Source organism: Castor canadensis, chromosome 1 (genome assembly GCF_047511655.1).
Source record: "Castor canadensis chromosome 1, mCasCan1.hap1v2, whole genome shotgun sequence".
Taxonomy (NCBI): Eukaryota; Metazoa; Chordata; class Mammalia; order Rodentia; family Castoridae; genus Castor; species Castor canadensis.
In genome coordinates, this window is record NC_133386.1 from 15,945,864 (window position 1) to 15,968,715 (window position 22,852).

Consider the following 22,852-nt stretch of genomic DNA (forward strand, 5'->3'; position numbering starts at 1 on the left):
ATAGATCAAGTGGACCTAGTAGATGTCTACAGAACATTTCATCCAACCTCTACACAATATACATTCTTCTCAGCAGCCCATGGAACCTTCTCCAAAATAGATCATATCCTAGGGCACAAAGCAAGCCTCAGCAAATATAAGAAAATAGAAATAATACCATGCATACTATCTGACCACAATGCAGTAAAAGTAGAACTCAACAACAAAAGTAAAGACAAAAAACATGCAAACAGCTGGAAACTAAATAACTCATTACTTAATGAAGAATGGATCATCGATGCAATAAAAGAGGAAATTAAAAAGTTCCTAGAAGTCAATGAAAATGAAAACACAACCTACCGGAACCTATGGGACACAGCTAAGGCAGTCTTGAGAGGAAAGTTTATAGCCATGAGTGCATATATTAAAAAGATTGAAAGATCCCAAATCAATGACCTAATGATACATCTCAAACTCCTAGAAAAACAAGAACAAGCAAATCCCAAAACAAATAGAAGGAGAGAAATAATAAAAATAAGAGCTGAAATCAACGAAATAGAAACCAAAAAAACCATACAAAGAATTAATGAAACAAAAAGTTGGTTCTTTGAAAAAATAAACAAGATCGATAGACCCCTGGCAAACCTGACTAAAATGAGGAGAGAAAAAACCCAAATTAGTAGAATCAGGAATGCAAAAGGGGAGATAACAACAAACACCATGGAAGTCCAGGAAATCATCAGAGAATACTTTGAGAACCTATATTCAAATAAATTTGAAAATCTTAAAGAAATGGACAGATTTCTAGATACATATGATCATCCAAAACTGAACCAAGAGGAAATTAATCACCTGAATAGACCTATAACACAAAATGAAATTGAAGCAGCAATCAAGAGTCTCCCCAAAAAGAAAAGTCCAGGACCTGATGGATTCTCTGCTGAATTCTATCAGACCTTTAAAGAAGAACTGATACCAACCCTCCTTAAACTGTTCCATGAAATAGAAAGGGAAGGAAAACTGCCAAACACATTTTATGAAGCCACTATTACACTTATCCCAAAACCAGGCAAAGACACCTCCAAAAAGGAGAACTATAGGCCAATCTCCTTAATGAACATTGATGCAAAAATCCTCAACAAAATAATGGCAAATCGAATTCAGCAACACATCAAAAAGATTATTCACCACGACCAGGTAGGCTTCATCCCAGGGATGCAGGGGTGGTTCAACATACGAAAATCAATAAACGTAATAAACCACATTAACAGAAGCAAAGACAAAAACCACTTGATCATCTCAATAGATGCAGAAAAAGCCTTTGATAAGATCCAACATCATTTCATGATAAAAGCTCTAAGAAAACTAGGAATAGAAGGAAAGTTCCTCAACATTATAAAAGCTATATATGACAAACCTACAGCCAGCATTATACTTAACGGAGAAAAATTAAAACCATTCCCTCTAAAATCAGGAACCAGACAAGGATGCCCACTATCTCCACTCCTATTCAACATAGTACTGGAATTCCTAGCCAGAGCAATTAGGCAAGAAGAAGGAATAAAAGGAATACAAATAGGTAAAGAAACTGTCAAAATATCCCTATTTGCAGACGACATGATCCTATACCTTAAAGACCCAAAAAACTCTACTCAGAAGCTTCTAGACATCATCAATAGCTATAGCAAGGTAGCAGGATATAAAATCAACATAGAAAAATCATTAGCATTTCTATACACTAACAATGAGCAAACGGAAAAAGAATGTATGAAAACAATTCCATTTACAATAGCCTCAAAAAAAATCAAATACCTAGGTGTAAACCTAACAAAAGATGTGAAAGACCTCTACAAGGAAAACTATACACTTCTGAAGAAAGAGATTGAGGAAGACTATAGAAAGTGGAGAGATCTCCCATGCTCATGGATTGGTAGAATCAACATAGTAAAAATGTCGATACTCCCAAAAGTAATCTACATGTTTAATGCAATTCCCATCAAAATTCCAATGACATTCATCAAAGAGATTGAAAAATCTACTGTTAAATTTATATGGAAACACAAGAGGCCACGAATAGCCAAGGCAATACTCAGTCAAAAGAACAATGCAGGAGGTATCACAATACCTGACTTCAAACTATATTACAAAGCAATAATAATAAAAACAGCATGGTACTGGCACAAAAACAGACATGAAGACCAGTGGAACAGAATAGAGGATCCAGATATGAAGCCACACAACTATGAGCAACTTATCTTTGACAAAGGAGCTAAAAATATACGATGGAGAAATAGCAGCCTCTTCAACAAAAACTGCTGGGAAAACTGGTTAGCAGTCTGCAAAAAACTGAAACTAGATCCATGTATATCACCCTATACCAAGATTAACTCAAAATGGATCAAGGATCTTAATATCAGACCCCAAACTCTTAAGTTGATACAAGAAAGAGTAGGAAATACTCTGGAGTTAGTAGGTATAGGGAAGAACTTTCTCAATGAAACCCCAGCAGCACAGCAACTAAGAGATAGCATAGATAAATGGGACCTCATAAAACTAAAAAGCTTCTGTTCATCAAAAGAAATGGTCTCTAAACTGAAGAGAACACCCACAGAGTGGGAGAAAATATTTGCCAACTATACATCAGACAAAGGACTGATAACCAGAATATACAGGGAACTTAAAAAACTAAATTCTCCCAAAACTAATGAACCAATAAAGAAATGGGAAGGTGAACTAAACAGAACTTTCTCAAAAGAAGAAATTCAAATGGCCAGAAAACACATGAAAAAATGCTCACCATCTCTAGCAATAAAGGAAATGCAAATTAAAACCACACTAAGATTCCACCTCACCCCTGTTAGAATAGCCATCATCAGCAACACCACCAACAACAGGTGTTGGCGAGGATGCGGGGAAAAAGGAACCCTCTTACACTGTTGGTGGGAATGTAGACTAGTACAACCACTCTGGAAAAAAATTTGGAGGCTACTTAAAAAGCTGGACATCGATCTACCATTTGATCCAGCAATACCACTCTTGGGGATATACCCAAAAGACTGTTACTCCAGAGGCACCTGCACATCCATGTTTATTGTGGCACTATTCACAATAGCCAAGTTATGGAAACAGCCAAGATGCCCCAGCACTGACGAATGGATTAAGAAAATGTGGTATCTATACACAATGGAATTTTATGCAGCCATGAAGAAGAACGAAATGTTATCATTCGCTGGTAAATGGATGGAATTGGAGAACATCATTCTGAGTGAGGTTAGCCTGGCTCAAAAGACCAAAAATCGTATGTTCTCCCTCATATGTGGACATTAGATCAAGGGCAAACACAACAAGGGGATTGGACTATGAGCACATGATAAAAGCGAGAGCACACAAGGGAGGGGTGAGGATAGGTAAGACACCTAAAAAACTAGCTAGCATTTGTTGCCCTTAATGCAGAGAAACTAAAGCAGATACCTTAAAGCAACTGAGGCCAATAGGAAAAGGAGACCAGGAACTAGAGAAAAGGTTAGATTAAAAAGAATTAACCTAGAAGGTAACACCCACGCACAGGAAATCAATGTGAGTCAATGCCCTGTATAGCTATCCTTATCTCAACCAGCAAAACCCCTTGTTCCTTCCTATTATTGCTTATACTCTCTCTACAACAAAATTAGAGATAAGGGCAAAATAGTTTCTGCTGGGTATTGAGGGGGGGAGCGGAAGGGGGTGGAGTGGGTGGTAAGGGAGGGGGTGGGGGCAGGGGGGAGAAATAAACCAAGCCTTGTATGCACATATGAATAATAAAAGAAAAATGAAAAAAAAAAAAAAAAAGAATTAACCTAGAAGGTAACACCCACGCACAGGAAATCAATGTGAGTCAATACCCTGTATAGCTATCCTTATCTCAACCAGCAAAAACCCTTGTTCCTTCCTATTATTGCTTATACTCTCTCTTCAACAAAATTAGAGATAAGGGCAAAATAGTTTCTGTCTGGAAGCGAGGGGGTGGGGAGGAGAGGGAGTGGTAGTTAAGGGAGGGGGTGGGGGGAAGGGGGGAGAAATGACTCAAACATTGTATGCACATATGAATAAATAAATAAATAAATAAAAGAAAAGTGATAGTCACCATGATGCTAGAGCAAAAGAAGCAGTCTGCCTTTTACTGCCAACCTATGGAGAAGAACAGCAGGCCTGTCTTTGAGAAAACACTGGCGATTTCTATTTATAAACCAGGGTCATCTGTACCATGGCATGGCTGTGACCTTTCCATGACCTGGCAGATTATTGGAACTGGAAATGCTTGTCACCACCTACTCTCAGCCTGAGTCACCCTGGTGAACCCACAATGGATAGCAACTCACAGACTTTGATTGTTAAAAAGACAAGTTATACCACAAGCTCTGATTCGGAAAATGAAATCAATGCACTGAAAGAAGAACCGGATGTACATCAGAGAACAAGGGCACAGGAACCTTCAGCTATAAACAGAGCTCTTACTTAAAAGCGCATTGATTAGCCTGACAACTCCCCTAAGAGATGGGGAGGCAGATGCCCTCCAACTCATTCTAAATGCATTTTCTGTCCATCATCCCAGTACAATGCAGGCACTCCTATGTGATTCCAAGATTTGAAAACCATGGAGGAAAGAGGAAGACATAGGAGAAGAACCTCCATCTGGTCTGGCAGCAGGTTCCCAAACTCCCACTGCTGATTTGTACCACCTCCCCTAGGCTTTCACTACTGATTATTCAAACCCAGGTAATCTCCAAAACAAAATCATTCCTTTTCCTCTTGCATTGTATAGAAACAATCTTTTTTTTTTACCCTTGCATAATTCAGCTCTGTTTTTAAACCAATTACAACCAATTGCAGTTACTCAAAGAGAAAAAAAATAAGGTACCATTCTTAATGATATATTACTAATACCTTAAAGTGTGGTGACCACAGTTACCACATTCAATCTGATGAACTTTGAGGTGTCCAAGTCGGGAAATAGTTATATATCACGAGTACACAGTTTACATAGAAACCAAAATGGGAAACAGAAGTCCTTTCTCTATTACCTTGTGACCCCAGAGGAGGAAACCACAGACCCAAAGCATGCTACAGGAGGTGACACAGCCAAAGCAATATCATTTCTGAGAAATCAGCAGTTTCTTTAAAAGTCCACTCTCTAAAATTAAAAATTCAAGAATATTGTTATTGGCAAACTAGGGCATTTTACATATTTAGCACTGCCTTATATAGAATCAGACTCAACAGGCATGAAAAGGACCTACTATGTGCCAGGCATTATGTTATGTGCTTTCATACATGCCCTGACTTCCCCTACTTATTAAGTGTGTGACTTTAGGCAACACGCCTATGCCTCTAATTCCTTACCTGATAACAATAGTGTCAATCTCATAGCCTTCTTGGGAAGATTCAATAAGCCCTCCCGTTTCCAGCCAGATGTATAAGAAGCTTGGATGCTTCCACTCCATCCTATCAACAAGTAAAAAGCTGAAGAAACTAAAAAAAAAAAAAAAAAACCTTAACAACTCTTTTTAGATACAAAAGAGAATTGAGGTCACAGGACAAACGAGTGCCCCAAAGTGGAGAGACCCAGAGACTATATTTAGAGAATCACAAGTCACTGGGCAGAAACCTCAGCAGCAACTCGGTGGAAACCAGAGGCTGGAAGCCTACACTATAACTGACAAACTGAGTCTCAGAGTGGCTAAGTCTGAGAGATCACAACTTTGAGGGGACCATTGGGGGATGGGTATGGCACATTTTGTGAGTTTAGCTCTAAGAGGCCCTCACATTGCACATCAGAGGAAAACTCCCCTACACTTCCAGAAAGAGGAGGAGAAAAAGAAACGTGGATATACCAGAGCACTCTGTTCTTAACCAGGAATGCTCTCAGGAAAAGCTAGCCAGAGCCTAGCACACTGAGGATTTCATCACAAACCTAACTGACTCAAGGGAAGGGCAATACCCAACTCCAGCCAGCACTGGTCATCTTTCTCACCTAAAGGCAGCACAGAGAGGGTGGGGGAGACTGAGAAGCACCTTGGAAGTTCACAGTCCAGGGACATGGGCTCACTAAGAGACTGGGACCTAGTCATAGGCCCCATGCCTTATATTTATATTGAAGGACTTACTGAGAGAGTTTCTTTTACAGCACCCAACTATGAAGAGAAATTATGTGAGCTGGATGCTGGTGGCCAAGTCTGTAGTCCTACCTACTTGGGAGGCTGAGAACAGGAACATAACAGTTGGAGGCTGGCCTGAGCAAAGAGTTTGCAAGAATGCTTCTCAAGCAATAGCTGAGCATGGTGGTACTCCTGTCATCCCAAGCTACACAGGAGGCTGAGATCAGGAAGACTGTGGTTCTAGGCCAACCTAGGCAAAAATGTTTGTGAAATTCCATCTCAATGGAAAAAAGCTGGATGTGGTAGCATGCACCTATCATCCCAGTAACAACTGGTCCAGGTTAGCCTGGCACAAAGCGATACCCTACCTCCAAAATAACAAGAGCAAAAAGGGCTGGAGGTGTGGTTCAAACAATAGAGTGCCTGTGCAGCAAGTGCAAAGCCCTGAGTTCAAAACTCAGTGCTTCTGAGAGAGAAAAAGAGAAATAAATGCCAGTGGCTCACACCTATAATCCTAGATACTTGGGAGGCTGATATCAGGAAGATAGTGGTTTGAGACCAGCCCGGGCAAATAGTTCAGGAAATCCTATTTCCAAAGCGGACTGGAGGTGTGACTTAAGCAGTAGAGCACCTGCTTGAGGTAAGAGTGAAGCCCTGAGTTCAAACCCTAGTGTCACCAAAAAAAAAAAAGGCAAAAATTACAGTTTAAAGAGACAGACCAATCATCACAACCAGACTAGGATATAGCAGGAATGTTAGAATTATCAGGTTGAGAACTTAAAACAACCATGTTACCATGTTAAGGGCTCTGATGAATAAAGTGGATAACATGAAAAAACAGATGAACAATGCAAGCAGAGATGGACACTGTAAGAAAATGACAAACAGCTCAAAAGCAAAAAAAGAGAGCTCAAAAGCACTGTAACAGAAATGAAGAGTGCCTTTGAAGAACTCGATAGCAGACTGGACAGGGCTAGGAAAGAATCTTGAAGCCTGAGGCTATCTCACTAGAAACAGATGGAGAGATATTTCATGTTCATGGAAGGAAGACACAATCTTTTCAGATCTTGTCAGGCACCGGTGGCTCATGTCTATAATCCTAGCTATTCAGGAGAGAGATCAAGAGGATTGCAGTTCGAAGCCAGCCCAGGCAAATAAGACCCTATCTCAAAAAACTCTTCACAAAAAAAAAGGGGGGGGGGTGCTGGTAGAGTGGCTGAAGTTGTTGGCCCTGAGTTCAAGCCCCAGTACCACACACACACACACACACATATGTGTGTGTGTGTGTGTGTGTATTGTCAGATCTCTGTTCTTCCAAACATGACCTACAGATTCAATACAATCTCAATCAAAATCCCAGGAAGTTATTTTGTGGATATTGACAAGCTGTTTCTAAAGTGTATAAGGAAAGGTACTGGATTCAGAACAGCCACCACAATATCGAAAAAGAACAAGGTCAGGGAACTGACAGTATCTAACTTTAAGACATGCTATACAGCAGGCTAAAGTAATCACAGTAGTGTGATGCTGATGAAAGACAAATTGATCTATGAAACAGAAAAGTCAGCACAGAAAGAGACCCACATAATCAACGGATCTTTGACAAAGGGTCAGAGTCAGCACAGTGAAACAAGAATAGTTTTTCAACAAATGGTGCTGGAACAACTGGATATTCACATGCAAAATAAAATAAAATTAAATCTAGACACAGACTTTATATTCTCCTTAAAAATTAATAGATCATACCTACACCTAAGTGTAAAACTATAAAACTCTTAAAAGATATCATAGAAGAAAATCTAGATGACTTACTGTTTGGCCCTGAGTTTTAGAAATAGCACCCAAGGCAAGATCCGCAAAAGAAAGAACTGACAAGCTGGACTTCCTTAAAACAAAATTTTCTTCCCGGTGAAACACACTGTCAAGAGAATAAAAAAAGATGCCACAGACCAGAAGAAACTATGCCATATAAAACTATTACCCAAAATAATATTTATTTTCTTTTCCTTTGTTCCTCTTCTTTTCTCTTTCCTGGAGATTGAACTCAGGGCCCTGGACAAGCTAGACAAGTGTTTTACCAATGAGCTACACCTCCAGCTACAAAGAATTTCTCAGCAATAAGAAAATGAATAGCCTGGTTAAAAAATTAGCCAGAAACTTTAGCATACACTCTTACCTAAGAAGATGTACAGATAGCAAATGAGCATTTAAATCGATGCTACAGATTACATGTCATGGAGGAAATGCAAATTAAAACAATGAGATGCCACTCCAAAGTCCAGACCACTGACAACCAAATGCTGCTGAGATACAGACCAGCAAGAACTCTCACTGCTGATGACAATGAAAAATGGTGCAGCTATCTTGGAAGAGTTTGGTGGTGCCTTACAAAACTAAACGTACTCCACCCATACAATATAGCAACCATACCCAAAAGGACATGAAAACTTATTGTGTAAAAAAAAAAAAACCTGCACAAGAATGTTGAAAACAGCTTTATTAATAATTGCCAAGGCTTGGGAACAACCAAGATGTCCTTCAGTAGATGAGTAGATAAATTGTGGTACGTGTAGACAATTACTTAGCTCGAAAAAGAAATGAGCTATCAAGAAATGAAAAGATGTGGAGTGAAGTTAAATGCCTATTACTAAGGAAAGGAAGCCAGCCTGAAAAGGTTACATCCTGGACAATTCCAAGTATGTGATAATATGAAAAAGGTAAACATGTGGAAACAGTAAAAAGTTCAGTGGTTGTCAGGGAGGAGAGGGAATGGAGGATTGGGCAGGTAGAACACAGAATTGTTAATATTCAGAAACTGCTCTGTATACTAGAATGATATATGCCATTATGTGTTTGTCAAAACCCATAGGCTGTACAAGTATAAATCCTAATGTAAACACAGACTTTGAGTGGTTACAACTGTCACCACAGGCTCATCAACAGTAATGAATGGCCTCATGTTGATACTGGAAAAGCTGAGGGCGGGAGGAGTGTGAACAGGAAATCTCTGTACCTCTGGTCAATTGCACTGTCAACCTAAAACTGCTGTAAAGAAATGTTGTTATGGATGCTTTAATAAATGTTTAGATTTTTTTTCATGAAAAAAACAATCAACTGAATTAATACATTAGATGTGATTAGATCAGTGCCCAGTATATTAACTGCCTAGTTGTTATTTCACTATTATTTTTATTGTTGTTATCACTAAAATTATCACTAAAATGATCCCTGCAGCCAGGGAAGAAGTTATAATTACCTCCATTCTATACAGGAAAAACAGAAACTCAGCAAAGTTTAGAAAGTCACACACTAGCTGGGCACAGGTGGCTCACACCTAGCTACTCAGGAGGCAGAGATCAGGAGGAACGAGGCTCAAAGCCAGCCTGGGCAAATAGCTCACATGGCCCTATCTTGAAAATACCCATCATAAAAAAGGGCTGGCAGACTGGCTCAAGGTGAAGGCCCTGAGCTCAAGCTCCAGTACTGAAAAAAGAAAAAAAAGAAAGAAAGGAAGTTACACAGTGCTGGCGCTGGCCTGAATCTCTTCCTTTTACCACCCTCCCCCGCATGTCTGCAATGAGAAGCTATCAACAAACATATCCAAGTCTGCAAAGACGCCTTCCTTGCATTTCTAAATTCAAAGAGGCATAATAATTGTATGTAAAATAATTTTGATCAATTACAGCACCTCTAGAGATGACTAGTTTAAGAAGAGCACCATTAATTATTAGCTATTTGGTTGAGATAGGACAAAATCCTTTAATATTCTGATTCTGGCTGAGGCAAAGATTGGCAGGATAGAAAGACAGAACACAAGATCAAGAGTCAGCCTCTCAGGAGTCCCAGCTTCCTTCTCGGCTTGCTGCTTGCTGACATCTGACATGGTGGGCAAGTTACCCAAACCCTCTTTATTTCAAGTGGTCATCAAAAGGATCAAATAAGATAATGTGTGTCTGTGCAACGTGAACTCCAGACCTCTGGAAAAACAGACGCTATCACTCTTATCTCAATGCAGGAGCCAAGAAAATCTGTATCCCTTGAGCACACACAAAGGTGACAGTGCAGGTGACAGTGCTCGCCCTCTCAAATGATCCTTTCAGAGATAATGAAATTGCTCAGTGCTCTGCACTTCCATTCCTAGAAACCACAGTTTAAAAAAGAAGACATGCTCTCTGGGAAACTCCTGCTCAATATCCTGCTTTCTTCTTCTGGAACTCACCTAGTATATCCTTTTACCTCCTTAGCCTCCACACAGAAACCAGATGGGAGACTTTTGCTCCAGAGGCAAGAGACACCACCTTCATTGCCCGTAGGGCCTAGGACCACCGTAAATATTCTGTTCCCTAGACACTGCAAAAAGTAGAGGGGAAGGGAGAACAGGGCTCATTCCAGTGAGAAAATGGACTGCCCACTGAGCTGTTTCTGGAGCCAATCAGAAAAGAAACCTGAAAGTCCAAATCTTCTCACCCAAATCACCAAGACATGAACTCCTCCTAGAAGGAGAACTGAGAAAAAGGAAGTAAGTAAATGGCATTTCTGTACCTGACAACCTGGTTCCCCCAGTAGCAGCTCCTCCACCTCCACAACACAGCTCACTCATAATGTGTTTAAAATTGAGTATTAATAATGACTTATCTTAGAATTCTGTACCATCCAAACAACTGATTGAAATATACTGTCACATATACAAGGCTCCAAAAATTTTTCCCATATACATCCATTCTGAAAAAGTTACTACATGATGTACTCCAACAAAAATGTGGAAGTCTGAGATTTTAGAAAGCAAAGATTAAACAGAACAACAGCTTCAGGAGAGTAGCTGCTCAGCAGACCGAGAGAAAAACTTCTCCAGATTATTGTACAGGAGCTCAAGGAAGAAAGTCTTGGGGCAGGAGGATGGATGTGTGTGTATACATGGTTTACAAAAACACTGGAGGGTCAAAAAATAGCAATAGGTACCAGACAAAATAAAAGACAAGGCTTTTATCAACTCCAAGGAAGAAAAAGACTATGTAAGAAAGCCATGGTCACAGTTCACTGTACTCAGTAGTGAAAAATATTTGCTTAAATCACAATATTATAAACTTCAACTACTGATTTAACAAAATACTGTTACATAACTTTTGGAGGTTGAGAAGGAATTGTGTGGAAGTAAGAAATCTATCGTCTTTCCCCTGAAGTCAAAAAATGAAAACAAAGTAGCAAATGCATTATGTAGGAATACAAGGGTAAATTGCAGGAAAACAGTCAAAAGTGTTACATATAAAAAATATATAAATAGAAACTATATACTTATAGGGAGAGGGGGCTGAGAGATGGGGAAGGCATTACTACTTTTTCTTTACGAGCCCTATAACATTGTTTTGGTTTTCAAAAGTATGAATATGCATTACACTCACTAATATATGTATGTGTGTGTGTGTATATATATATACACACAGAGAGACATGCTTTAATAGCTAAAATTAAAGTTTTAAACCTCTTTGGCTGTAAGATGTAATAGAAACTGGAGTTTCTAAGAATATAGCTAAAAAACTATCTATCCTCAAAACCACAAAGCCATGAAACTTCCCAGTCATCAAGATCTTACACACCCTTAAAAGCAGGCTATCTTCCCCGCTCGTAATTTCTCACTTCAAAACTGAGAAGTGACACCACTGTTGCTTGGATGTTATAAATAGATTCCAAAACATTGATGGATCTTCTCATCTCTCAGCTTTATCACAAGAACAAACTGAAAGTACTTTCTTTTGTTAATAATTCCAAATCTGATTAAAACCTTAATCTCTGATTTTGGTGATTGAGTCTACATTCAATGCTTTGGTATAATCAGATTAATAGCCATTGGTTTTTTTTTTAAACTAGTGTTTTAAATATCCAAAAAAAAAAGAGAGAACATTTTTCCTCCCAATAAAAGTAGTTTTTGAAAGATAAAATTGGTTTTAAACTTTTTAGAAATGCATAACTATAACCTAATGGTATGCATTCTTCAGCTATATAACCCTAAGCCTTTCACCACAATGACTCCACGACTGTCACAGTTTTCTTTGAAGTGTAGCCTTTATCTAAACCAAGAAACACAACTGTTCTGTTCATTTTAGGTCTTCCTGAACTAAATGTGTTTAAGCTCGGAAATAATGAAGTTAGGACTATGCAAACATATGCACTCATGGATAATAATCACTAATTAGTACTCACTTAGTGGGTTTAGCTTTCAAACTCGACAAATTGATTTAATAAAAAAAATTCAAACATAGCATTTAGGAAAAGTTATTTGTTTACCTCTGTTGGTTTGTAGCAATCTACGAGAGCTTCCTAGAATTAAACACACAGAAAGTCAGTTTTATTATTTTAGAATTCCATGTCAATTAAAAATAACTACAATAATAGAACCTGGGTATAAAAGGGACTTGAGAATGGGGAGGGTAGGGGGTGAAGAGAATCAAAGCAGGTTACTTATATATGCACAGAGATGGCATAAAGACACTCACAAAACATGGATTTAAGAGGGAAGGAGGAGGAACGGGGTTAAGGGAAGATAAAAGGGGTAAACTTGCTTGAAATACACTGGATGACTATATGGAATTTTCACATGAAACACCCTTTTACTATTAATGAATCCTAAATTTTAATAAATTTCATACCATTTTTAAAATGCACTTAAAAGTCATTTCATTGTTTTACTGTTATTTTTGCAATGATATGTCAAGGCTTCACATGGACATGCAATCACACTTTCTTTCAGTGCCAGCCAGTTATCTAAAGGTACACAATTCCACTAGCATGCCGAGCGCTTTGCTCTTCAGAGCACACACACGTGCGTGCACACGCACTACATGAACAGGCCTTTTCATTGTTTTTGTTTTTGTCAGTACTGGGGTTTGAACTCAGCTTAAGTGCTGTACCACTTGAGCCACACCTCCAGCTCTTCTTCCTCGGTTGTTTTGGAGATGGGGTTTTGCTTTTTGCCCAGGCTGGCCTGGACCATGATCCACCTATCATTTTTGGATGATAGCCACCACACCCAGCTTTTTTCTGTTAAGATGGGTCTCGCAAACTTTTTTTGCCTGGACTGGCCTGGAACCTTGATCCTCTCAGCCTCAGCCTCCCACCATAGTCGGTGTGACAGGCACATGCTGCTGTCCCCAGCTTTTGGTTGAGATGGGGTCCCTTGAACTTTTTGCCCATCTAGTCTCAAACTGCAGGCCTCCCAATCGTAGCCTCCCAAATAGCTAGGATTACAGGAGTGAGCCACAGGCACCTGACTTACATGGAAATTTTTTGGATAGCAAAAGATTTGTTTTTCATAGCATTGGAAACAAAACACAGGCCTTGGCCAGATTCCAGATGCCTCACTGAGGAGAAGAACTTGCCTTAAAGGACAGGCATGTGGCCATCTGGGTATGAGCTCTGGAGAGAGGAGGACTGAGTTCATAAGCTGAAAATCCAGTTTTCCCACAACAAGAACCAAATCCTCCCACTCCGGTTTTCCTACGCTAACCGAATGTAACCCAGAGAGATCCAAATGGTTTCAAATATACCCGGCCAGTCCGTGACCTTTTTTACTCCTCTTTCTGCACACATGCATGTGCACACACACACCTTCCCCCTTGGGCTATCTACTTGGTTAATATTAAACTGGATATACTTAAGGTTGATACTGCCTGTGTAAGATGGTGACAGTCACAGTGACATGGAGAGAGAGCTCTGGCCATGATTCAGCCACAGACTTCATCTCCTCAGGTTTCAGTGTCTTCATTCACCTGGCAACCAAGGCGGGTGGGGGGGGGGGGTGACCTGATGACAGCTCAAAAAGCCCCTTCCAAGTTCTCCACTTCAAGAAAGCTTTCTTATGTCATTATACTTTCTATACGACTGATGTCTGCTTTATCTTTTTAATTTTTGTAATTAGGATACTATTGATATTTCCACAAGAAACAGTCATCATAACTGAGGTTACTCACCACTCCAGGGACACTAGTAATTATTAACACATTAAACACATCAATGCATTAAAGTATGCCTTTGATGTGCTCTGGTGACCATTTGCCATTGGTGATACCCACTGCCACTAACATAATTATCAGTGGACATTAAAAATAACGGCAGGTCAAAGGTTAATTCATTTTAGAAAATGAGGGAGGGTGAATAGAGGGAGAAGGGGGTGATGACTGTGATCAAAGTACTTTATACACATTTATGAAAACAGAAAAATGAAGCATACTAAAAATATTTAAGGCCAGGGAAGGTGGCTCAGACCTGTAATCTTAGCTACTCAGGAGGCAGAGATCAGGAAGATCACATTTCAAGGCCAGCCCAGACAAAAAGTTAGGAAGACCCCAAAAAGCTAGGCATGGGGGACAGCAAAAAGCTGTCATCCCAGCTAAGCAGCAAATGTAAACAGGAAGATCAAGGTCCAGGCAAGTTCAGCTCATAAATGCAAGACCCTATTAAAAAAAAAAAAAGAAAAAAAAAACCTACAGCAAAAAAGGGCTGGGATGTGGTACAAGTGATAGAATGCCCCCCCTGGAAAGGGCCAGGTCCTGAGTTCAAACCCCAGTACTGGTCCCCACCCTGTCCAAAAAAAAGAAAAATTGTTTTAAAAAGAGGGGAGAGGGAATAAGAAAGAGTAATAGAAGGGGAAATTTTGATCAAAGTACATTATATGCATGTATAATTAAAAATAAAAGTGACAGACTGCCTCCTATGGGAAAGACCGTTAAGTATTTTATTGTTTGCTGCTGAGGAATGTTAGATATCTCTACCTCCATTGCTATACTAGAATGCTATCAGGTGAGCCTCTATTAAAAGGTATTGTACTAATGAGAGATACGTTGTAAGCAATCTAATCTAGAAGTGAATTTCATGAATGATACAATCTACAGCTAGGAGACCAGAGACCTGGGCTTGGATATTCCCAGCTCTAGAGCAGTTCTTCTCATCCCATACACCTACAGCCTACCTCCTTCCCTGGAGGACAACCTTTGGAAGCAGAACCAGCTCTCCCTCTCAAGAAAATGAGGCTGGGGAAAGTCACCCCATAAAGTGCTTGGAGAACTACAGTTAAGAGCTGCTTTATCATCGCAGACGTGGTACATGGGGGTGAAGACAGCACCCCATTGCTTTCGTTTCTGCAAAATGCCACAGCCCAAGTCCCAGTTCCAATACCACCATGGGAATCAGTTCATGTCAACCTTTGTGACCCACATGGATTCAAACGTCCTTGCCTGGAACTTGCAGATGTTAAAAGCTGCTTACCTGTAATTTTAAAGCTCTTTCTTCCTCACTGTCTGCATCAAGAAGGTCATCAATGTCAATTTCTACATCTGGCATTTCTTCTTCCTAGGAGGCAAATATGGAGGCATTTAATTTAGGGAGAAACTAAATTCTGCCGAACCAGTTTAGTTGAGTTAAATAAAAGACTAGATTGTCAATCAAGAAGGGATTATGGGTAAGAGGGGGAAGGAGAGACTGGAGAAGAGGAAAGGCAGGAGGGGAATGGAAGAAGGGAAGAAAAGAAAAGAGAGTTAGGGAGAGGGAAAGAAAAAGAACAGAAAGGAGGAGGGAGGGGAAAAGGAAAGGGAGGAGGGAGCAAGGGAGATTTTAGAGTCACAAGCAGTGAAAAGTATGAATTCAGAAGTGACAGTGTTCTACTCTCTAGCAGAAAATCATGGCAATGAATAAATGATGGGGGCCTGGCAGATTACAGCAAGGGCAGTGAGAGTCACAGTTTCCCACCCAACTTCTACCCCTCTCTTGGTGACTAGTCCAGCCTTTATTCAGGAGTCTGTGGAAACTTGATTCCATCATGGGTTTTGGTTACCAGCATTACTCAGCCCATACTGATTCAGAGATGATGTGTAATTCAACTGAGACCTGAGGGGAAGATGCTTTACCAATCAGAGTACCACCTCACTGTCTCTGACCTGAGCCAGGCTGAGGAAGTTCAAAGCCCTGGGAATTGCTGCAGCCTCCTGCGGCTATGAAGAGAGGCTGAGGCCAGGAGGAGGCTGACTCCAGGGTAAGCAGAGCAGAGAGAGGATTATGAAAAGAAAGCTCTGGATGCAATGACCAAGTCACCAGGTCAAACCACCTCTGAGTAGGTGAGAAAAGCCCTAAGACTGTTCCAGACAGTGTGAGTTGAACAACCAAAGACATCCAGCCCAAAAGAGAGGGCAAGAAAGGTGAAAGACCTCACTCTTTTGGAACTTGAACTTCCAACACAAAATAGACCTCAGATCCCCCCATCCCTCTGTACCTGTTGGAACAGCATCCTGTTCCTGCGAGCTGCGTCTCACCTCACTATCTGCAGCACAACTCCTCCCAGCCATGAGGCTGAGAGAAAGCTGCATGCCAGCTGGGACTCTAGGATGGCCACCTGGGCTCAGCAACCCTGTTATGTAAGCAACCTCACCTTGACTTCCCAAATACTTCCTTTCTAGTAAAAAATGTATTTATCGAGTAATGCTCAATCTTTGTATATCTGGTTCCAACACAAAAGTGAGGACCCAAGCATATTGGGGAAAGAGAGGAATATGTAACCCTCCCCATAAGATCATTACCTCCTGAGACAGGCCCTCAACAGACAGAAAATCCCAGAAACAACCTCCTCTTGAACCCCTGCTGACTTACTCCTGCTTCCTGTAGAGAATTTCTGTTTCACCCAAGTGTTAAGTGGGATAACCCACTTCAAAACCAGTATTTATCAGTGTGAATATTTTAGGTCTCACCTGCAAGGTGCCAACTGATGGAAGAAAGGTTTTATATTTGCATATTTGCATTTAATAGTCATTTAACTATCAACCTAAGCTGGTGACCTAGAAGTAGGAGATGTCAATGTTTTGATAAGAGTATCGCTGCAAGGTGACCTGATAGAGGAGACAGGCAGCTGCACCAAGGCCAGCTCTGCCACTAACTTGCTGTGTGACTCTGGGCAAGGTTTTTAACCTCTCTGGCATCAGTTTCCTCACCTATAAAAATGGTATGGTAAATGCCAGCTACTTCATAAGACTGATGTGTGGATTAAATTGTTTAATTGCTATCCAGTTCTCAGGATAGTACGTGGAACACAGCTAAGACTTCTTGAGCACTGATTGTTATTATTTCTGTAATATTATAAGATACGCAACCCATGAAAACAAAACTTTAAGTAGAGGGCAATTGTAACATCCTTGATCTTATTATGGTCAAAAAATCTAAAAAAAAGATAAGAGATTTAAGAACAAAGTGTATTTCAGAAAATTCCAATGACCTCAGAACTGGGGTGACAGCTTCTTGCTTTTACCCCTGTAATTACAGGGATAAAATTCAAACATAATCACCTGGCTTCCCCGGAGTCAGGAAAGTTGTACCAGGTGAGTATATTGCTGGCCATGAGAAGAGCTGTGGGTACCCACCTTGCCCTATGAACTTTGAACTTCATCTGCATGAGCCGTGAATGTAGGCATCTCTGGCCTCTGACTGCACATTGCTGGCTTCTGTGGCTTTTCCCTGCTTCCTTGGGATCTGTTCACCCCACACTTGCATCTGGCTGATGGTAACCTCCTTCAGGGAAGGGCCAGGCAGGGAGGTGGGCACCAATGTGTCTACTTCAGGGGAGAGGATGCTGGGAGGACCCCAAGGCTATGCTTGGTCGCTAAAACACTGAGAAGCCCACACAGAACATGGATGCTTCTCTCCATGAGTGCCAACCACCTGGCTGCCATGCTGCTGTTCTCTCTCCCAAATGTTTTTGTGTCCAAACAGATAATTTTGTGTATATTTGAAGTCATGGCTGGAAGGAACACTTCCAGAAGAGAAAGGGCACTACTGGGGCTCTGCATTGGTCAGACTTTTCATCACTGGGACAGAATATCTAAACAACTTAAGAGGAAGAAAAGATTTATTTTGGCTCATGGTTTCAGAGATTTCAGTTCACAGTCCTCAGCTCTGTTTAATCTAGGCAGAATACCATGGTGGTGGGAGCATGTGGAGAGGAGGCTGCTCACCCCATGAAGAACTGGAAGCAGAGAGAGCTAGGAAGGGACTGGGAACCAAGTCTCCGGGAACCTTTTCCTCCAACCAGCCCAGCTACTCAAGTTTCCACCACCTCCCAAAATAGTGCCACCAGCTGGGAACCAATCTTTCAATACATGATCCTATGGGGTGACATTTCATATTTAAACCACAACAGGCCCCAAACAGATAGCCACAGGTACAGCTATAGCTTGAGAGAAAATAGCATAGCTTCCTGTCAGACTTTCCACAGTGAAGGGAGCAGTGGGAAGCAAACACCAACAGAGGAACTCAGTGGGTTACAGAACAAAGGACGAGCATACCCAGCAGCACAGAGGGCTGCGGGAGGTCTGGCAAAGACAGGTCACCCATGGGCATGCCCAGGCCAATGAGTGGTTGAGGCCATGGTGAGTGGGCCCCAGAGCACATACTGCATATGTGTTCTGGAAAATGCAGCTCTAAACCAATTCTGTATATCCACGTCACAGAACAGCTAGCTACCCTGCTAGGCCGGAACAGCTCCGCAGGTCACAGCAATTAAAGCCAAGCAAAATAAATAAACCCACACATTTTGAGCTGTGTAACAGCTTTCTTTCTTCTACTCCCCTCCCCCAAATAGTCCTTTGGGTTCAGTGTTGATACTCTGTGAACACAGAGCATGTGTTTATGTCATGATTTAATGAAATCAAGCAAAGAAGCAGGATTTAGAACCTTTTCAAGGAATCACAGCTAAGGGGAGCTTGGAGTCAGCTATTGTTAAAAGAAATAAAAAAACAGTAGGTCACTAATGCCCTCCTCAGAACAACAGGGCAGTGGGGCTCCTCAAAAACACCAACGAAATAGTTTTGGTGTTAGGCCAAGCTTGGTCACACGAGTTTTGACTTGTGTAACTGTGATGAGTCCCAGGCAGGAGGCATCTTCAGCCAGGTGTCCTCCCATTAGGAGTGCACATGGCTCTCCACAGGACTTCATTTGATCCCTTTCTTCAACCCTAGAATGCAGTGCTGCCCACTATGGTAACCACGGGTGGCATTTAAATTTAAATCCGGAGCAATGCAAGGTAGTGAAGAATTCACTCCCTCATTTGCACCAGCCACATTTCAAGTGTGCACGAGACACAAGTCACATGGCAACTGTACTAGAAAACACCGATTTAGAACATTTTGTCATCACAGAAGGTCCCATCACACAGCACTTCCCCAGAGTCCACTCACTGTCTGGCCCCTTTCAGAGGAAATGTGGGATATCTCAGGTTTACTCCCACTACGCAAGAGTGGGTGGCTAGGAAACCCTGGGCTTGGTTTTCCCAGGGTTAATGCTGAGACAAACTAAGATTCCCTCACTGAGCAATGGACAACAGTTTTAGGCATCAGCCCTTTCTACCAAAATGAATTCACTGTTACCCCTCACGAGAGGCTTAGGAGTCAAGTTCACCATGCTTGGAAGGAACACTGAATGGTGATTCCAACTGCTGGCAATTTTAAAGGCATCCCTTTAGCCCTGCGTTCTATCCACTGATCTTAGAGCAATATTACTGACCTTGGTAACAAATCAAAGCACGTGTAGGGAGATGATGGAACCCACAGCCCCCCATAGTGTACTAGAACTCAGCTGCATTTGGATATTTGCCTCACGCTAAAGATGCGTCCGCAACAGTGGTTCTGGTGACAAGAAGTGAAACAACGCTCATAAGAGTCTCTGGGAACAGTCACTAGGGAGCACAGTCCTTAGTCAGGGGTGCTCCTCATGAAACCTGCAGAACAAGGCCCATAAACGTCTCTGCATCATCCTAGTTGTACCTCTGTTGAAAACCTACTATATCTCAGGCACTGATAGGCCCAGCCCTAACAGACAGTCTGACCACAGCTCCAATAAACCAGAGACAACCCAGAGTGACTCAGAGAAAGAGAAAATTTCCATCTGGTCAGATGGGGAGGTGTCACAAGGAGAGAAGAGCTAAGCTGGCCTTGTGGAAGGACAGGACTTGGGCAGATTTAGAGGGAGAGGGAGTGCACACACAAGAGGCCGCAAAAATACAAGGTGCACTCTGAGTACAGGATATAGAAAGGTCCACAGCTCTGGGCTGCACATGCTAGTGTGGTGGAGGCCAGATAGGTGACAAAAGCAGGGCAGGTGGAGATGCTATAAGGGGCAGCAGGGAACCGCATGCTGAGGAACACGGCCAAGGAAAGGCAGCGGGAACACTCTACTCCCACCTTCTGTCACCTTTTAGGAATATGTCGCTCAGGGCTGCCAGATTTTCCAGGTTTTCATGAAAAGCCCAAACGAGAGATCCTTTATGTAAAAAAAAAAAAATCTCAAATTCACTAACAATCCCACGGAAGCTTAGGGAGGACAAACCAAGTCCACCAGCCCACAGGCTGCCAGTCACCCCGTCCTGCAGCATCTGAGACCACCGAAGGCTGCTGAGCAAGAAATGGAAGGACAGAGGGAAGAGCTGGCCCAGTCGCAGGCCCCAGGGGACAGGGAGTGGGGAGGCTCGGGGACAGACTAGGCTCATCCAGGTGTGAGGCAACGGGGCTGGAATGAAGTAGGAGCCAGACCCAAAAGAAGAGTTTAGAGCAGTGATAGGTGGGAGGGAAGACAGGGGAAACGGGAGGTGAACTGAATGAATGTTGGATGAGAGAGAAGAGAAGAGCAGACCTAAATAACGAGTCTGAGAGACTTTAAAGAAAGATGGCACTAACAGGGACACTGGGACCTTGAAAATACTCACATCTGCACACACACCACCATGCACACTCACACACATTCACACACAATAATAGCATACAGGAGACACAGCTTAACAACAGGTCTCAGCAGCCTCCATCCTAAAATAGGGACAGGAAAGCACCCATCATGGGATTAAGCTACCATGCAAACTGTGGTGGCTGACAGAGATGGAGCAGTGGGAGAAGGGGGCCTGGGGAATGGTAAACACCAGCTATTATGGGCTGTCCAAACATTCTTGAAAAGCAGCCAGGTGTCTGACAGCCCACCTTTCTCTAAGCCTGCAGGGGGAAGCTAGTGTAGGAGGTGTAAAATAAGAACTGAATCCGTGGGATTATGTGACTATTACGAAAAGATTTACACCTCGTGTTTTCACTCTAATGGCAATCCCCCCAAATTCCCATAAACAAGCACATCCTCGGGAGGCTTTGGAGGGCCCTCCCATGCCACGTGTGCGAGACCCACACTGCGTTTTGCTCATGGGCATCAAACAATTATATTAGTGTCATGGACTAATGAGCAAAAGGCCAGAGAACAGAGTCCACATATATATAAATGTAACACATCCAACTCATTCACACCACGGGAAGTTGGAAGCTACCACTCGGAGGACACGAGATCTGTACTTTCCTCTTGCTACAGAAGGTGTGAGGCCAGTCTTCACGGTAAGCTAATGGTGCATTTGAGTCACATGGGTTTTCCTTTATGATAATTTGCAATTCTGATGTGATTTTACAATTGGAAAAGACCTAAGCATAAGGAGGAGTTCATCCCTGGTTTTAAGTGATACATATTTAAATAGTATTATAATATTAAACATTTAAGTCAACCCTGGAATCTGCAAGGAATTATTTCTATTTGAAAAGGGGCCCAACCTTCCTATGGCACTTCACAGAAAAATATCAGAACATCAGGGAAGAAGGGAAGACCTTGGAAGCTTCCAAAGGAAAACAGGTGGCACACAGAAGGTTAGAGAATCAAGGCCAGCAGGCTTCCCAACAGTCACACGGAGCACACAAAACCAGAAGCGAGGTCTTAATCTGTTTTGTGTTGGTATAACAAGATGTCAGAGGCTGGGTAATTTGTCAAGAAAAGAGTTTTGTTCGGTTGGTTTTTATTTTGCAGTACTGGGGCCCAGTGCTTGCCTATTACTTGAGCCAAACCCCAGCCGTTTGCTTTTAGTTTGTTTTTCAGACAGGCTGGACTTGGACTGTGATTCTCCTGTCTCTGCCTCCTAAGTAGCTGCTGGGATTACAGGTATACACCACCATGCCCAGCTTGAAAAGAGGTTTATTTAGCTTACTGTCCTGGAGGTCAAAGAGCATGGTGTTAGCATGCTCTGGTGAGGGCTCATGGCAGTGGTAGTGCATGGTGGGGGAGCACATGCCAAAGGGTCGCATTATTTTTTTTTCTTTTATTATTCATATGCGCATACAAGGCTTGGTTCATTTCTCCCCCCTGCCCCCACCCCCTCCCTTACCACCCACTCCACCCCCTCCTTCTCCCCCCTCAATACCCAGCAGAAACTATTTTGCCCTTATTTCTAATTTTGTTGAAGAGAGAGTATAAGCAATAATAGGAAGGAACAAGGGTTTTTGCTGGTTGAGATAAGGATAGCTATACAGGGCATTGACTCACATTGATTTCCTGTGCGTGGGTGTTGCCTTCTAGGTTAATTCTTTTTTATCTAACCTTTTCTCTAGTTCCTGGTCCCCTTTTCCTATTGGCCTCAGTTGCTTTAAGGTATCTGCTTTAGTTTCTCTGCGTTAAGGGCAACAAATGCTAGCTAGTTTTTTAGGTGTCTTACCTATCCTCACCCCTCCCTTGTGTGCTCTCGCTTTTATCATGTGCTCATAGTCCAATCCCCTTGTTGTGTTTGCTCTTGATCTAATGTCCACATATGAGGGAGAACATATGATTTTTGGTCTTTTGGGCCAGGCTAACCTCACTCAGAATGATGTTCTCCAATTCCATCCATTTACCAGCAAATGATAACATTTCGTTCTTCTTCA

At 41.8% G+C, this 22,852-nt stretch overlaps 1 protein-coding gene across 3 annotated transcripts in view; it reads right to left on the reverse strand.

Moving 5' to 3' along the window:
- Nucleotides 1-22,852, reverse strand: part of Ppp1r14c (protein phosphatase 1 regulatory inhibitor subunit 14C) — a 100,695-nt gene that overhangs the window by 23,458 nt on the left and 54,385 nt on the right. The window contains exons 2-4 of one of the 3 annotated variants that reach the window (XR_012447694.1): nt 15,372-15,455; nt 12,396-12,428; nt 5,359-5,487 (exon numbers count right to left, since the gene is read on the reverse strand). Coding sequence is in view for 2 of the 3 variants with exons in the window: in XM_020176002.2 (XP_020031591.1) it covers nt 12,396-12,428; nt 15,372-15,455 (117 nt within the window). In the remaining variant the exon portion in view is untranslated. The remainder of the gene's footprint in view (nt 1-5,358; nt 5,488-12,395; nt 12,429-15,371; nt 15,456-22,852) is intronic. The other 2 variants (XM_020176002.2, XM_074072342.1) reach the window with 2 other exon arrangements.